At 43.0% G+C, this 18,214-nt stretch overlaps 2 protein-coding genes across 2 annotated transcripts; one reads left to right on the forward strand and one right to left on the reverse strand.

The window, feature by feature from the left end:
* Positions 1–3,026: 3,026 nt before the first annotated feature.
* On the reverse strand, positions 3,027–11,082 carry LOC121937179 (DNA excision repair protein ERCC-6-like). Its single transcript, XM_042480138.1, is given in 3 exon segments — positions 3,027–7,358; positions 7,360–8,758; positions 11,029–11,082. Coding segments are annotated over 3 exon segments (4,452 nt in total). The 5' UTR covers positions 11,073–11,082; the 3' UTR covers positions 3,027–4,349.
* Positions 11,083–12,250: 1,168 nt separating this feature from the next.
* On the forward strand, positions 12,251–17,974 carry CHMP1B (charged multivesicular body protein 1B). Its single transcript, XM_042480139.1, has 8 exons — positions 12,251–12,418; positions 13,537–13,634; positions 13,972–14,118; positions 14,924–14,992; positions 15,106–15,213; positions 15,444–15,487; positions 16,585–16,657; positions 17,091–17,974. The coding sequence occupies exons 1-8, from the start codon at positions 12,403–12,405 to the stop codon at positions 17,133–17,135; spliced, it is 600 nt and encodes a 199-aa protein (XP_042336073.1). The 5' UTR covers positions 12,251–12,402; the 3' UTR covers positions 17,136–17,974.
* The last annotated feature ends 240 nt before the right edge of the window (positions 17,975–18,214 follow it).

Raw genomic sequence — 18,214 nt, forward strand, 5'->3', positions numbered from 1 at the left:
CAGCTGTGCTCCTTCAGTCCGTGGGCGGCACTCCCGGGGCGGTGCGCAGATGCGCACCTCCGACACCCCGGGAGGAGGCCGCCCGGCAGAGAGCGCGACGCTGGCAGGTGGCAAGGGTCCGGCGGGGAGGAGGCAAAGGGGGGCCTGTCGAGAGGGTCCGGTTCCCCGGCTTTATACTCGCCCCTCTCACCGGCGAGCTCCTCCCAGGCTTCCCCCAGGTGTTCCTTTAAAGGCCCCGCTCACTGGCCGCCAAACACCAAGGCCAGGACGCCAAGGAAAAGAGTCCCACAGCTGTGCTCCTTCAGTCCGTGGGCGGCACTCCCGGGGCGGTGCGCAAATGAGCACCTCCGACACCCCGGGAGGAGGCCGCCCGGCAGAGAGCGCGACGCTGGCAGGTGGCAAGGGTCCGGCGGGGAGGAGGCAAAGTGTATATATACACTTTTTTCACACACACACACACATACTTTCTCCAAGCTTTGCCTTTGCACCAGGTGTTTTTAAGACCAAGCTTCAATATTTGGTTAGGAAATGTAAAGCCTGGGAGCAATGCATTGAGATATGCTCCTATTTAGGCATTTATTTATATATGTACTTAGCCCAGCTTGGTTTTTGCTGGGTAAAATTAATTATTCTTTTAATCTATCGATTTAATTTTGTACGTCGCATACTGCAAGCCCTCAGAGAGTTCATTATAATCATGCCTATTTTGTTTTGCACCTAACTGTTGATGAAGACCATTCCGGTCAAAGCAGGTTCTGGGGACCAATTTCAATTTTGTACTCTGCAAAGGCGAAGCTATGTACCTCTTGTCAGGTCCTTCATTTCAGCCTTCTGCTTCAATTTTGTATTAAGTAAATTTATAGTCTGTTTCATTTGCTAACCCTCCCATTGGCATATTTTTGCCTTTGCTTTTGAATGTTGTTTTCCCATATACCAAGGCACCTGTCTATCCTGGAGTTGATCCATGGCCATGAAAAAAGATTAGTAACGGCTGCTATTTACGACTTGTAGGGAGGTGGTGAAGATGACCTTAAAGCACCCTCCACCCAGAATGACCAGAAGTCCTAACTGCAAAGGAGGATAAGGCACTGCAAAATGGAGGGCATTCAAGAAAAATGTAGGACATGACCAACTAAAAGCTAAAAGCAATAATGTAAATATAAATTCATGCTTCTTAGTCATGATCAAAATAGAGGACATTTTGGCATTCCTCCTGGACAGAAGGTTGAAATGTAGATCTGGGAAAAGGAGGGCATCTGGTCACCTTGCCACCACCAAGAATTATTTCCAGGTAACGAAGAACTACTATTCCTATCACTCTTCATCATGTAATAAACTGGTTGGGGCTGATGGGAACTGGGATCTGGTTCTCAAACATGTCTCCAAAACATAACATCTCCAGCCCTCAAAGTACTATGCCACTCATAGTCCAGCAACATCCGGAGGTCCACATGTTTCCCAGCATTTTGTCCTGCAGTCCAGGCTAAAGGCAAACTCTGGATCTGAAAACTGTTTAAAAATAAACCCTGTGGCATCAATAAAGAGACACTGATGTGAGAGGCAAAGGGGAACAGGGGTCTGGTCATCTCCATCTGTGACAGAATGGGAGATCAATAGGACTTGACAGGCATACAGCTGTGTAGCTTGCAATGACGTCAAAGCACACTTTGCCTCTTTTCAGGCGTGACGTCAAGCAGCTAATGAGTCATTCCAGAAGAAGAAAGCAGGAACCTTAGTCAGTGCTATATTTATACCCTCAAACAAAAGAGATGTACTCTGGCAAGGACTGGATGGTATTTCTGACCAAGAAAGACATGTTGGGGCTTGGCTTGTTGACCCACAAGGGGAAATGGGGAATAGTTGTATGGTCACAAGCCCGGTTCGTTTCTTTTCATGGTATCTAAATGTGAAACAAGGTGGCTGCTCACCTTCCTCAAAATGGAACAAGGGCATGAATACAACATTTTAGCCCTTATTGGATAAGCTGGCAGGCAGGAAAATGTCCCCCCCCCCGGACTAATGCAACCTGGCATAGTTGTTTAAGTCAACCAGAGGAGAATTTGGGGACTACAACTCCCAGAATCCTTGACCGTTGGCCGTGCTGACTGAGGCTGATAGAAGGTTCAACAATATATCCTACCTCTGCTTTCAGTTAGCAACAGCTGCACTATACACTTTCCTGCAACTAACTCCCAGTTAACTCAATGCAACTTTCTTCTGAGTAGATACATACCAAGGGCTACTCTGAAAACTATTCAGGAGAAAGTGGAGAGTTAGAGCTCCATTGGACTACATTGGACTGAATATTCTCAGGTTTCCAGCATCTTCTCTTCAGGAACATTGACAACCAGGGATCCAATTTCATAAAACCCCCTTTGCACTCCTGCTTACTGACACAGACTAAAGAGATAAGGACAGTTGCTAACAATGTCAAGTCAAATTGATGGGGGGGGGGGGGTTGCCAATGATATATACAGAGAATAAAAATGTACATAAAGATATACAACTTCATGGCTAGAGTTATTTATATTTCCAGGGTTTTTTTCTTGCAAACAAATGGCGGAGAGGATATAACATTTATTTTAATATACTTAGAATTCTTTAAAAAAAAAAAAAGAAAGAAAAGAAACCCTAGATTTTTTAAACTAATATTTAATTCTAATATTTCAAAAAATAAACATTGGGATGTTCAAAACACGGCACATTTGTTTCTTTGTCACATTTTGGGCCTGTTTCCTTCCAAGAATTCACTACAAAGTGCATTTTCCCCTGCCCATCTGAACTAGTACAGTAGTCTGTGAGGTAGGCTATTGCAACAACTCTGTAAAGCAAGTCCATGTCATTGGTCCAAAACACACGGCAAAAATAATCCAGTATGAGACTGCTTTAACTGCCCTGGCTCAATGTTAGAGTATTCTGGGAACTGCAGTTTTGGGAGACATTTAACCATCTGTCAGAGAGCTCTGGGGCTACACAAAACTACAGTTCCCAGATTCTCTAACACTGAGCCAGGGCAGTTAAAGCCGTCTCAAATTGGATTATTTCTGCAGTGTGTTTTGGACCATTATCTCAGAGGAGGAAAAGGATCAAGGCTGGTTTGAGCATCCCTGTTACACCATACCAAGTTTTCCTTCAAAATGCGAAGGCTATTTTACAAAGGCTGGGGTACCTGTCCTCCGCTAGAATCAGTGGTTCCCAAACTTTGATCTTCCGGGTGTTTTGGACTTCAGCACCCAGAATTCCTAACTGTTGGCCAAGTTGGCTGGAGCTTCTGGGAGCTGAAGACCAAAGTTTAGGAACGGCTGCTCTAGAGGTTGTTGAACTCCAGTTCCATCACTTTTATGCCAGTGGTGAGGAATGGTAGTAAATCAACCAACATCTGGCCTCTTGTTTCCAAGCCATACTTTGGCAACCTTTCCCATTTATCCAGAGGACTGGAAGGTGGGTTCGAATTTTGCCTATTTCTTGTTTTCTAGGTAGAGGGGATGTTTGGTATGAATAATCCTCAGCCTTCTGAGTTTCCAGATCTGAAGTGATACAACCCAAGCCCAGGCTGACAGCCTCATGGGAACTGGGTCTCTGAAAGGAAGCATTCCTTCAAGAGCTGTCTATACCAGGCTTCCACAAACAAGTGAACATCACATATCTGGGAAAGGCAAATCTCATCATATCTTGCTACTTGCTTTCTGGTAGGGGCAGGTTACCTGTAGCCCTCTGGATATTGTTGAGCTGCAGTTCCCATCAACTTTAGTAAACACAACCAAGAGTCAGGGATGATAGAAGCTGCTGTTCAACAATACCTTCCTAATCCAATCTGTGGAAATCTAACTCCAAGGAGGGAAAATATAGCAAGACACACAGAAGGTTTGGAAAGTAAAACCAAGTGTATTTTTAACCCATAGCAGCTACCTCCAAGATAAATCATAACAACCAGATTTTGAAGCAGATGTAGATTCAGTGATCCAAGCAATGCTTTAAGCTTGCCAGAAGGATAAAAGTATCTGAAAACCTTTCCCGGGTGAGAAGAGCCATCTCTCTGCTGTCCCTTTTGGCGCTTGGGTGCAAAGTAGTTTTAGCAACACCAAATTCAAAACAACTATATACACAAAACAAGTACAAATAGTGCTAGGCTGTCTTTAACACATCGGCCAAAGGCCAGCAAACAATTCAAAGTGTTCTTACACCCGTCGTTTCTTCCCCATTTCACACATCCCAAACAGATGCAGGAGGAAGAAAAGCTCTGGATGATGTGTGCCAGTGTTACAAAGCTAATGCCATGTTTTTTTCCCTTAGGAACTGCAAACAGCTTTGTTGTTTCAAGAAGAGCAGGAATGGCTCTTCCAAAGTCTTCAAAGAGAAGACTCATCCCCAATAGAGGCTGTTTCATACAGATAGCTGGATCTGTTCTCAGAGTCCAGTGTTTCTTCCAAAGGCTCTGTTGAATCCTGCCTACTGGAAATCTGGATCATTTCTTTTTCTGTGTTGTTTTGTGAAGAACTTACTGGAGGCACATCACTCTCAGATTCCACCACTTCCACCACGTCTTCCACCTGATCCATGACCAAATTGGCCAGGGATCTTCGAGAAGCAGTTGACCTTCTTCCGCTAACCTTCACTCTTGGGGAGAAACAGAGACTAGCCACGGGACCATTGGACTTTGGGGTTGACATACAGATGACATCTACATTGTGCAAGGCTGATATTTCTCCATGCTTGCTGTCATCCTGTTCAGTTATGAGCTCAATCTGCTCTTCTTCATCATCTGAAACTATTCTTCTGACTGGCTTCTTCTTGTAATAAAAAGAAACCTCACTGTTGTCCATCAGGGCATCGGATAGCCTATGAGAGCCACCCAGAAGCATGGATCCCATTACGTTTTTTCTTGCTGGGGGGCTTCCATTGTCTTCATTTTCCCCTGCCCAAGAATGAGATGCAGAACTATGGCGACTGTCCATTCTCAGCTGAAATCCTTCATTGCTGGTTTCCTCCAGCGACATTTCTTCTTTTGATACAACCTGGAGTTCATCTTCAGAATCCTCCAGGACAAGGTTGAAATTAGCCTGGTACGGAGAAGGAGTAGTCAAAGATTCATTTTGCAGCATCATTTCAGATTCCTGCTCTGCAGTACACATTGATATATTGTTGGGTTGTGGCTGAAATGATACTGCAGCATCTAGCTCATATATTTCACAAGCTTCTTCATATGGTTTTCTAGCAACATCAGAAGATAGTTCAGTCCTGGTTACTTGCCTCTTGTCACCAGAAACAGATTCAGATGACCACTGCAATGGTTCCACTTCGACATCATTACCCTTAATGTTTACTTTAGCAGATGGTTCAGAAGAATTTCTTTGGGATTCATGACTGGAATTTTCCTTGTTAGATAATGAGGGAGCAGTAAGAAAAGATGACATAGCCTTCAGATCAAGGTTATGTTCACGTTCTTGTAACTGGGCTGATTTGCTCTCTTCATTCTTGGAAAGGGATATGTCCATGTTAGATTTGTCCCAAAGCATTTGTTCATTGTCCACATGTTGGGCAGGTAGATCTTGGGAGATCAGTTTAAATTCTGGATGGCAATTGTCCTTGGAAGAGAACAAGTTAGCTTGAGGAAAAGGAGACACATTGCTTTGATTGCGTTGTGAGCTGGCTGATTTGCATTCTTCAGTCTTGGAAAGGGATATGTCCATATTAGATGTGTCCCGAAGCATTTGTTCATCATCCATATCCTCAACATGTAGACTTGTCAATCTAGAGCTTATATTAATAACTTCACCAGCATCACTGCCATTGCTGTCATCATCATTAATTACAAGATCATATGGCTCCTCTTCATCATCTGAAACTATTCTCCTGACTGGGTTCTTCTTATATCCAAGAGAATCCTCACTGTTGACTTCATATAGTTTTCTTACAACATTAGGAGACAGTTCAGTCCTGGTTAGTTGCTTGTCACCAGAAATAGATTCATATGACTGCTGCAGTGGTTCCACTTGAACATCATTACTCTTCATATTTGCTTCAGCAGATAGCGCACAGGAAATTCTTTGGGATCCAGGACTGCAATTTTCCTTATTAGATAATAAGGGAGTAGTAGGAAGGGGTGACATAGCCTTTGGATCATGTTCTTGTAACTGAGCTGATTTGCACTCTTCATTCCTGGAAAGGGATATGTCCATGTTAGATTTATCCTGGAGCATTTGTTCATTGTCCACATCTTGAGCTAGTAGATCATGGGAGACCGTTTCAAATTTTGGATGGCAATTCTCCTTATTAGCTTGAGGAAAAGAGGACACCGTGCTTTGATTTTGCTCTCGGTCAAAGTCTTGTATTCTCACTGATGTGTATTCTTCATTCTTGGAAAGGGACATATCCATATTAGATATGTCCCGAAGTATTCGTTCATCATCCACATCCTCAACATCTAGTCTTGTCATTTTAGAGCTTACATTGACAATGTCATTAGAACCGTTGTCATCCTTATTATTGTCATCATCATCATCATCATCAGTTACAAGAGTGACAACTTCATTATTTGTGGGCAGAACAGAAGCAGATAGGGCATGATTCTGAGAAGGTTTGGGTGTTTTCTTCTTTGGTTGGGTGGATAATTCCATTTCTCTCAGCCACGCTCCTTCTGTTGTGTTTCTCATGCTTCCTATCAGTTGGTTGTTCAGTTGTGATTCTAGCTGCACCAACTCCTGGGCTTTCTGTACTCTGTGTTCAATGTACCTCTGATCTTCTTCATTCTCAACTTCATCTTCATGAACTGTTTCATGCGTATACATCAAATCATGGTCAGAGATGCCAAATATCTCCAGTGAGTGGAGATACGCAATATGCTCATCCAGCTGAGTATCTGTCTTCCTTTGGCTGGCATGCAAGGATTGCAGCTGGAGTTGTGTCAATGAGCTCCGAGCATCTTCCAGTATGAAGAGCTCTCTCAGCTCTTGCATAGTGAAATATCTGAATGGGTTCTTCTTGTCCCCTGTGCTTTGCCGTATTAGCGAGTCCTTGAAGACTTGCCTTCGGTAGATTTTCTCTTCCACCGTCCCGCAGGTAATTAGCCGGTAGATCACAACATTCGCTTTTTGCCCAATTCTGTAAGCTCTGTCCACAGCCTGAGCATCTGTAGCTGGATTCCAGCTAGGATCAAAAATCACCACTCTGGTGGCGGCGGTTAAGGTTAAGCCAACTCCACCTACTTGGGTTGTAAGCAAGAAGACAGAGTAGTCATTGCTCTCCTGAAACATCCCAATCCTCTTTTCTCGCTCCATCAAATGAGTCACCTTTCCATCAATGCGCATGAGCTTAAAGCGTCTGTGAGTTAAAATGCGCTCAATAATGTCTAGCATTTTTTCTTGACCGGGAAAACACCAGAGTTCTGTGTCCCTCCTCTTGCAGTCGCTCCAACAGGGCCACAAGGAAACGTAACTTCCCAGACTCCTTGATCAGAATCTCATCAGAAATATGTTCAATGTTCCTGTGCAGATGCTCGTCGGCTTCAGTTTCACCACCATCTGGCTCATTATAATCTGATGCTTCCAGACCAAGTTGGCTGCAGGCTCTTGCAGATAACAGCCTGGGATGATCACAGAGCTTCTTTAGGACATTCAGTTCAGCCAGTGGAGACCTTGTTGTAGTCAACAACTCCTTGATATGATCCAAAGAAAGAAATTTCCTATATATTTCCTCTTGAATGGGTGCCAAGAACACCCATACGATGAACTCATTTTTCCTGGGGAGAGAAGGCATTGCAGGAGCGGCATCCTTACTCTGAAAGGCAGGAAGATTGCTTTTAAGTTCAGGAATAACTTTCTTCTGCAGTTCATCTTTGCTCCGTCTTAGGAAATATGGCTTGATGATAGACATCAGGTTTTCAGAGATCTTAAGCCCCAGTGCTCTCTCTCCTGGCGTTGCATCCTTTGCCCTGGCAGTAGTGATGGGGTTCTCATATTCCATCCTGAAGGTTTTCATAGTGCCGAGCAGCGAACCTTGACAAGCAAAGTCAAAGAGGGCCCAGAGTTCTTTTAGGTTGTTTTGGACCGGGGTCCCTGTAAGGAGGATGCGGTTTTTGGAAGGGATGGCATGGGCACATTTTGTCATTTTGGCTGAGGGAGTTTTGATTTTATGTGCTTCGTCAAGGATGACATAGTCCCAGAAAAACTCCTCCGTGCCAGAGGTGGACAGCTGCTGCCAATTGTTGAGTAGCATATGATAAGTTGTGAGCACGACACCATGCCGCCTCTGGACCCGCTCGAGATTCCTGGTGCGTTCGGCTATGCATGGACCATGGAAGACCTTCACCCGCAAGCCTGGAGCCCAGCTGGCAAACTCTCTTGTCCAGTTGCTGATGAGGGTGGTTGGCACAATTAGCAACACAGATCGGATGTATTCTGCGTCAAACATGCCTGAGAGGAAAGCAATGATCTGAATGGTTTTGCCCAAGCCCATGTCGTCTGCCAAGATGCCACCTTTCCTGCCATCTCTGTACAAGCTGTACAAGAAGGCGACCCCTTCCCTCTGATGGTCAAAAAGTTTATCATACATTTCTCCGTAGAGCATCAGTCCGCTTTGACACACGTCCACAAAGTCGTCGTCCTCCTGATCCAGGGTTAATGAAGCTAAGGCTTCCTCCAGCTTTTTTATGTTCGCCATCACCTTTTCACTGGGGTGGATCTCAAGGGCTTGTCGGAACAGTCTGATGGATTCCTCCAGATTCCCATTACGGGCCTCTTGCTTTCCTTCAGACACATATCTGTAAAACACAACGCAGTTTATCAAGTTAGAAATAATCAAACAAAAAGAAAGAAAGAACAAAGTCCTGGTTTGTTTCTTTGCTTTTGGAAAACACAGATATTTGGAACTGGACACAGTATTCCAGGTGAGGCCTGACCAAAGCAGAATCAAGTGGCACTATTACTTCCGTTGACACTATACGTCTATCGATGCAGCTGAGAATCGCACATGCCTAAACACACTGTTGACTCATGTTCAACTTGTTGTCTACTAGTACTCCGAGATCTCTTTCACATGTAGCCTTGTTAAGTCACACTCTCTCAGCCTCAGAGGAAGGCAAAGGCAAAAGTCCTCTGAACAAATCTTGCCAAGCAAACCCCCTTAGGGTCATTATAACTCAGAAATGACTTGGAGGCACACAACACCTATACATTTACCTAGAGATAAATCCACTTAATTTAATGGGACTTATTACTAAGTAAACATGCATAGGACTGAGTACTTTACAATCCACATTAAGACCACTGCAAACTAAAAGCTTTGGGGCTCCATCCATAACAACCAGCTTCTTTACACTCTATATTTTTATGACCTCTTCATAAGTCCCAAGACAATTACTAACGATTTCAGCTTCAACAGCCCTAGAAGGCTACTTATCTCTATCTATCTATCTATCTGTCTGTCTATCTGTCTATCTATCTGAATCAGTCTTACAACACAAAACTGTATCTACAAAGAAATAATCCAGTGTAACACTGCTTTAACTGCCATGGCTCAGTGATATAAAATTTTGGGAATTGTAGCTTTGTGAGACGTTTAGCCTTCTCTGTCAGAGGGCTCGCAACAAACTACAACTCCCAGAATTCCATAGCATTAAGCCATGGCAGTAAAATTGGTGCCAAACTGGATTATTTATGCAGTGTGGATGCAGCCACAGTTGCATGCAGATCTTTTCAGAAAGAAATTATAATGACATCTGTATGGCTTAATTAAAAGGTAAGAAGATGTAAGACTTCAGGTTCTGTTTTACTTTCATTTTTGGTGCAGTTCCAGATTCTTCCAAACCCAGAACCACAAAAGAAAGGGCTAAGAGAGGGATGGGGGAGCTTTTGACCATCCAGATCTTTTGTACTCTAGTTTCCAAAGGCTGAGTTGGATGGGGATGATGGGAGTTGGAGGTCATAAATATGTAGGTCAGTAGCCTGGTGATATTTCACCCAGACTTTTCAGCACATGGCTTAAAGCCAACAAGGTTTACTTTGGTCAAGTCTGCCTGAAATCAAAGCCCTATTTATTTCATTGTGTCTAGTGTGGCCTAGTGGTTTCAGTGTTGGACTGCGACTTTGGAGATGAGGGTTTGATTCCCAGCTTGGCCATGAAACCCATTGGGTGGCCTTGGCCAAGTCACACTCTCTCAGCCTCAGGAGAAGGCAATGGCAAACCTCCTCTGAGCAAATCATGCCAAGAAAATCCCAAGATAGGTCCACTTTAGGGTTACCATAAGTCAGAAATGACCTGAAGGCACACAACAACAACCTCAGAAGGCAAAACCACACTGCAGATATAATCCAGTGTGACACCGCTTCAACTGCCCTGGCTCAATGCTAGGAATTCAGGGGGTTGTAGTTTGTTGTGGCACCAGAACTCCCTGATAGAGAAAGTTAAATGTCTCATTTAGTTCCCAGGATTCCCTAGCATTGAGCCAGGGCAGTTAAAAGCGGTCCCAAACTGGATTATTTCTGTAGTGTGTTTTGGACCTAAAGCTCCCATTCTGAGAACAGAAGCCCAACAATATCTGGGAACCATTGAGCTAAAATGGGATGGAAAAGATCTTTTACTTTAAACCCAGAATTACATATATCCTCAGAATCCCCTTATCATTGAGCCAGGGTTGTTAAAGTGGTCTCAATCTTGATTCTTTCTGCAGTGTGGTGTGATCCAATCCACACTGCAGAAATAATCCAGTTTGAGACCGCTTTAACTGCCGTGGCTCAGTGCTCGGGAATGCTGGGAACTGTAGTTTATTGTGCCACCAGAGCTCTCTGACAGAGAAGGCTAAAACGTCTCACAAAACTACAGTTCCCAGAACTCCCTAGCATTGACCCAAGGCATTTAAAGCAGTCTCAAACTGGATTATTTCTGAAGTGTGGATCCGCACCTGTTTTGGATCAAAGCTACAAATCATAAGATTCCATACAGCCTTGAGGCTTGAGCAGTTAAAGCGGTGCCTAACTGGATTATCTCTGCAGCGCGGACGCAGCATGTATTAAACCCAACCGTGGCCTTTACCTTCGGAATTGCTCCGCCAGCGCAGCATCTCCAGACTCAGCCATGGCCGCTGCGCAAAACGAAGAAAGAAGCAACCGAGAGCAGCGAGGAGGAGGAGGCGCTGTGCAGATTCAAATCCGCGCGCCAGCCCCCCAGCCGAGCAGCGCGAAGCTGATTGGCTCAGCGACAGCCACTCAGCTCCTTCCGAACGCGGCGTTCCCTGCAGGGAGGGGCCCCGGGTGACGTCACTGAGGGGAGGCGGGGGGAATCCCCATTCATGACTTTCCCCCTCCTTTTCCAAGGCGCGGGTGCAGCATCTACACTGCAGAAATAATGCGGTTTTGGCACCGCTTTTGAAAGCTATGCCAGGGATAACACTTCGGTCCCAACACACGCTGTAAGAAATAACCCAGTTTTTTTAACTGGCCTGGCTTTGCGGTTTGTTTTGGCCCTTATCAAAAATGCTACAAGTTCTCTTTATGTTGTTGTTGTTGTTGTTGTTGTTGTTATTGCTATTATTATTATTATTAACTTTACTATATTATTATTAATATAGTAAGATTATTATTACCATATTAATAGTACTATATTATACTATGTCATTTAGTATTTTATATATATATATTTAATATATAACATAGTATATATTTATATATATATTGTAGTACATATATGAAACATAGTAAGATTATTATTATCAAAAATAAAACAACAATATAAATAATAACAACAATAACATATATATATATAGTTATATATAATAAGTATATATAATATTTATTATTATTATTATTAATATATACAATATAGTATAGATATAATATTGCATGTAATACTGTATCAAATATAGTAAGATTATTATCAACAACAGAACAACAACAACAACAACAATATAATGACAATAATAATAATATAATGACAATATAATAATGGTGATGATGATGATAATACATTAATATGAGCGCAGATAATATTTGAGCCCTGCAGTTACCTCACTCGCCCTCTGGGGGCAGTGTTTACAAAGAAACCTCAGGAAACAACGGCCTCCTCCTGGCTTGCGCGTGACGTCACTAGGGAACTAAAATCCTATTGGCTGTGCGTTTGAGAGAGGGGGGAAAAAGTGGACCGGGGCGGGGAGGAGGAGGAGAGAGAGAGATGTGCGCTCTAATGAGTTTCCTGCGCATGCGCAGTTCTCGTTCCTCGCCCTTTCTCGCCTGAGGATGGTGAAGGGGGCGGGCGCTCGTGCGGAAGCCGGAAGCGAAAAACCGGAAGCAGGAAGTGGGATCCCTGGAAGGAAGAGAAAAACAACCGGGACTGGTTTCGACGGAGCGGAGTTTCGCCTGAACGTCCTTCCTTCTTTCCCGGAGCTGAAATACCGCCTTCGCCGCCGCCGCCATGTCTAACATGGAGAGTATCCTTGTGGGCGCCTTGGAGGAAGGAGGGGGGGCAGTTAACGCGGAACCGTCGCGGTATAAACCTCTCGTGCGGACGGTGGGCTTATCGTCAAAGGCCCAGAACCCACTGTGCAGGAATGATCCCTCTTGAGACCGCTTTAGCTGGGGATGCTGGGAGCTGTAGTTTTTGTTTCCTGGCAGAGAAGGCTTTTGCCTTCCTCTGAGGCTGAGAGAGAGTGTCTTTTGCCCAATGGGTTCCTGTGAGTGAGCTGGGATTTGAGCCCTGCTCTCCAGAGCCATAGGCCAACCCTGGCTTCAGTGCCTTCTCCTTCCCAAGCGCTCTTGCCTTTTCTCAGGAGCCGTGCATTTTTCATGCTGCGTCCAAAGAATGCCAGCCTTTGGCTTCCAGGGAGAGTTCAGCCTTGATTTAGTGTTATTGGTATTATTTACGGTGTTTACGCCCCACCCTTCAGCCCTAAAGGCTCTCAGAGCGGCTTACAGTTTACAATTACACTCATTCCCTCCATATTCATGGATTTGATTAATATGTTCTCTCTAGGAATATCTAGATCCTCCAGTCCAACTCTATGGTCAACTTTAAAGGTTGCACTGAAAGACCTAGAGATTCCCAGAGAGGATGCTCTACTAGGCCTTTGCATCTCCTCCAATGCAGTTCTATGGTCGATGTCAGTCAGACGTTGACCACAGAGTTTCAGTGGAGGATCTAGAGATCCCTAGAGAGGCGTCCTCTCTAGGAATGGTGCTTTTGTTATTTGTGGCTGTCCCATATTCATGGGGGTCTAGTGTCCCTAACCCTAGAATATGGAGGGACAAGTGTGTTATTAGTTAGACAGTTCCCTGCCCTCAGGGTAACAGTCTAAAAAGACATGACACAAAAGGAGAAGGGAATGGAGGTGGGGAAGGGGATCAGGTCCAGCATTTCTTCTCTCCCTCCGAGGCCAGGACCAAGGCGGATGGACGGGAGGGAGGCCCCTTCTTCTTAAGGATAGGCCGGATGGAGCTGGGCCTGTCTTTTCACTCTTCCCAAATCGGATGGAGTCAGATGCCATCTTCAGATCTGCGCATTTTGTGTCACTCACTGAATTGGCCAATTTATCCTTAACCTGAATGACAGAACATCTCTTTAACCTGAAGTTTGCTGCCAAAGAGCTCAGCAGAAACGCCAAAAAGTGCGACAAAGAAGAAAAAGTTGAAAAGGCCAAAATTAAAAAGGTGAGAGATATTTGTTTTCTTCTCCGCTCTGGAATCAGAATGTTTTCACAATGTATGTTAAATCTGGCTCTTTCAATACGCAATAACAGTGAAGATGCTTTTTCCCCTGGCTATGACATGCTTAGGTCAAAAGCTGAAAATAAAACAAGCTTGTACATCTGAACACTAATCTTAATTGGGGCTCTAAAGCAGTTTCCCCCGCCAAATGAGTTTCTTTGTGCAGGTTGGGCAGCTGTGAGCTTGACTGTCTACTTATTGCTGGGGGTTATTAGGCTGTCATTCCTTTAAAGTATCTGGCAGTCATGTTCTCCCCCCCCCCTTTCTTTTAAATTAAAAGGCAGTTCAGAAAGGCAACACTGAAGTTGCAAGAATACATGCGGAAAACGCAATCCGGCAGAAGAACCAAGCCATCAACTTCTTGCGGATGAGCGCCCGGGTGGATGCTGTGGCAGCAAGGGTTCAGACAGCAGTCACAATGGGCAAGGTAAGCAGCTTTCCTCTCTTAGTAAGAGACACTAACCTTGCCAGAAGTTTCAGTTTGCACTTCCTTTGGCGTTGTGTGAAAGTAGCTGAGTGCTCAAACACTTGTTTTGCACACACAAGTTGCAGGTTCAATCCCTGGTAGTCTTCAAAGGCCCTTGCCCCAAATCCTAGAGTACTGTTAGAGGGCACCATAAAGTATTGAGTTAGGTAGGCCATGATGTGACTTGGTATGAGCCAGCTTCCTACTTTATAAGCAAAGAAAGCAAGGGAAGTATATAGCGTTTTACCTGCTTACTTTGCTTGTGGCCAAACACTGTGGAACTTCCCATTTGCCTTCAGGAGAAATGAGATCTGGGAAGATTTCTTTACTAATAATGTATTAGTGGTAGTATTTCTTCCTGCCTCTCCCCATGGATTGAGGTGGGAAGCAACCACAGACTAACATATACACACCATTGCTTAAAAACACACACATTAATTTAAAAGGACAAATAAGACACATGTTAAAATGATCCACATTTAAAATTAATCATTCAAAATTCACAATTTTAAAATCATCTGGATAGGCCTGATAAGAAGAGATTGGTCATTAATGTTGTTTTAAATTCATATTCAGTTTAATGTGTTCTGAATCTCTTTTGACACATTCACTTAAGTAACATTTGATCATTTTAAAGAGTGACTGGCATTGTACTGTTCTGTGTCACATTTCTATTTCTGTATTGGGTTTTGACCATTAGTCTCCAAAGTAGTACACAAGGAACTAGAAGGACAACTAACATTTTGCTATATATCTTCTCTTCTAGGTAACAAAGTCAATGGCTGGAGTAGTTAAATCTATGGATGCTACTTTGAAAAGCATGAACCTGGAAAAGGTAAATTCATAAGTACAAGTGTTAAGGTTTTTTGTTTAGAAAAAATCTGTGACCAGTTTTACACATTTTATCTTGTACCTTATTGGACTGACGCCGTGTTTTTTTATTTACAGATATCTGCTTTGATGGACAAATTTGAACAGCAGTTTGAAACTTTAGACGTTCAGACAGCACAGATGGAAGACACAATGAGTAACACCACTACATTAACAACACCACAAGTAAGTCTAAATGGTTGCATACCTAGTCAGTAGCCACAATCTGACCACTCTTGGCAATTTTAAATACGATTGGATGCTGCCTTTCAGGAGATCAGATGCTCTGTGTGAAATGGCTATAGCCCCATCTGGTGGCAAAGTCCTCAGAGCTCAAAAACTCAGGGATCGCTTCCATTGTGTTGCTACCGGTTTCTGTGTTATGTTATGTTCATTTGATCCTCTCTTTATTCTAGAACCAGGTGGATCTGCTTCTACAAGAAATGGCAGATGAAGCTGGGTGAGTGTAAACATCCAAAGACTGAAACCTTGAGTACTTCAATGGCAGTAGTGTAATAAAAGTTTAAAAGAGGAACAGAAAATGGATAAGATTTGACAGCGGCAGCAGGCATCGTAGCCACCAGAACATAGTAGCCCTTGCAAAATATAATCAGACTGATCTGTTTTGTATGGAACTATGTTTATTCTTAAATAGCTGATTTAAGCAGCTTGAAAGTAAGTTGACTTGACTTCAGTGGAGCTTGTTTTTAAGTTAAAATGTTAACATGTCTCCACTGTTGTGTTTTTTTAACTTGCTTGTCTCATACCCTTTTATGTTGTACTTATGTTCTGTCATTGGGAGCCTCCTTAGGCATTCTTGGGAGAGAAGTCGGGAGGCAAACAAAATGTATGCATTGTTCCTCATGCTAAAATAACATGGCAGTTCCACAAAGAAGGAAGTATCAGAAGCTGTAGTATATCCACATTACAGCTCTAGGGTAGAATGTGAAGTCTAGATGGAGTGGCTGCTCCAGTTACTCTTCATGTCTTGTGCTAAAAAGCAGACACGAGTCTCGGTTGAGTATATGAGATATACATAAGGTATGCTTTCACTTTGTGGTGGCTGCCTTCTAAATGTGTGTGTGTGTTTATATGTGCCTTCAAGTTGACTTATGGCAATCCCTTGAATTTCATAGGGTTTTCTCAAGCAAAGAATACTTAGAAGTGCTTTTGCCATTTCCTTACACAGAAATATAGCCTGCAGCACCTGGTATTGGTGATCTCCCATCCAAGTACAGCTGGCCCTTCTTATACACAGATTTCTTATACATGGATTGAAGCATCCATGGTTTGAAACTGTTCAAAAAAAGCATAAATTTCAAATATCAAACCTTGATTCTCCATTTTTATAAGAGACACCATTTTGCTATCTCATTATATTTAATGAGACTTGAACATCCACGGATCTTTTTATCCACAGGGGATCTTAGAACCAAACCCCAGCGTATGACAAGGGTCCCCTGTACTTAACCAGGGCTGACACTGCTTTGCTTCCAAGACTAGATGGGAGCTTATGTTTACAGTCATCTCCCCCCCCCCTTTTCATTTGAACTCTAGCCTTGACCTGAACATGGAGCTACCTCAGGGACAGACTGGATCTGTGGGCACAAGTGTTGCTTCAACAGAACAGGTAAGAAGAAAATACTTTTCCTGATGGCATAGAGAAATAGATGCTACAAACTATTGACATCTGAATTAGTTAGCATGAAATTTGACTAGATCTCATATTAAGTAAATCTAGCTCAAAAGAAACCCTGTTGCTCTTCATGTTCTTCCTCTAGTGTTTTAATTTGCCTGCTTTCCTTTTCATTCTCCCATTTATTTTGTATTGTGTTTTATTAGATTGTAAGTCTGCAGGTAAGGACTTAGTGTGGTGCCTTTAAAATAAAAGGTACTTGATAATTAAATTGTATTTCTAACTAATTTAGACTTATCTGATTTCTGAAATGTTGGTCCTCATCCCTCAGCTCAGTTTCTCTTTTATTCAGTTTTAGTGCTGATGTATCTATGGCTTCGTTCCTCTAAGTAGCTTGTGAGTAAATGGTTTGTTTCCAATTCTGCAGGATGAACTCTCGCAAAGACTGGCACGCCTTCGCGACCAAGTGTAGCAGCAAGAGACCCCTCTGCCATCTTCCGCATATGCATCCAAAGCATTCTGTGTACATAAACCAGAACCTGACTGGAATCTCTGTCTCTAATCTGTCTAGATATTTAAATAGCAGACTAATGGGCACTTGTCATGTTTGTTTCTTGCCGCGCTTTCTACAAAAGACGTTAACTCAAAGGTGGTGTGATTTTCTAGTTCTGTATAGTACACTTTTGAAACTGGCGGTTATATTTTTGCAGATATCTCTACAAAGACACTTACTCTTAGAAAGTGTCACAGCAGACCATCATACTGAAAGAAAAGCAGTACCCTTAGTGTATATGCTAAGTTATATAGCAGGGTTTTAAATTATGAATGATGTTTATAGTTGAATTTCAGAGAAGGTGCATGCTATTCATTCGGTCATTACGCCAAATGTTTAAAGAAAAAAGACCAATTGGGCAGAACACAGTATTTGTGTGTTTGTGTATTTGTGTATTGTTTAACCATCACTGGATAAAATTCCATGATATTACATAACAAACATGCGTGTAGTAAAGATAAATCAAAATCATAGTTGTTTTTTTGTCCTCATCGCTGAAAGTTGGCATTGTCACTTCGGTATTGATGGAATAAAATATATTTTTCAACATTCTTGTTGAGAGCTTCCCTTAAAATTCATATTGCAGCCAACCAGGGTTATCAGAAATGTTTCTTAAATCAATTAAAGTGCCTCCTTTTAAATGTTTTCCTGTGTGGCAGTTCGTTTTCCTTTGCTGTGAAAGGGCCTAGAAGGGTCACACTGATGTCTCATAAACGAAAATGTGCTTGTATAAATAAAAACACATATTGATGTCTTAAGTAGTTTTCATTCTTAAAAGCTATGCTTGAAACTGGTAACACCTTCTTTAGAAGATATAAAAACATTATTTTACAATAAAAACATTCTGCATCTGTGGGTATTGATGTATGGGACTGTGGTCCCCAAGGTAGCCTTCGGGGGCTAATGTTCCCCCCCAGCCTTCCACAGTTCCCCACCTCTGTCCTAAAGGACTGTTTTGCATGAAGGAAAAGAACCTCATGAAAATGCAGTTTGTGCAA

Source organism: Sceloporus undulatus, chromosome 7 (genome assembly GCF_019175285.1).
Source record: "Sceloporus undulatus isolate JIND9_A2432 ecotype Alabama chromosome 7, SceUnd_v1.1, whole genome shotgun sequence".
NCBI classification, from domain to species: Eukaryota; Metazoa; Chordata; class Lepidosauria; order Squamata; family Phrynosomatidae; genus Sceloporus; species Sceloporus undulatus.

Excerpts from the sequence above, each read along its gene's own strand:
- CHMP1B (XM_042480139.1), top strand. Across the intron at positions 14,993-15,105 it reads AAAGCATGAACCTGGAAAAG|ATATCTGCTTTGATGGACAA; the intron begins GTAAATTCATAA and ends TTTTATTTACAG. Across the intron at positions 15,488-16,584 it reads GAAATGGCAGATGAAGCTGG|CCTTGACCTGAACATGGAGC; the intron begins GTGAGTGTAAAC and ends TTTGAACTCTAG.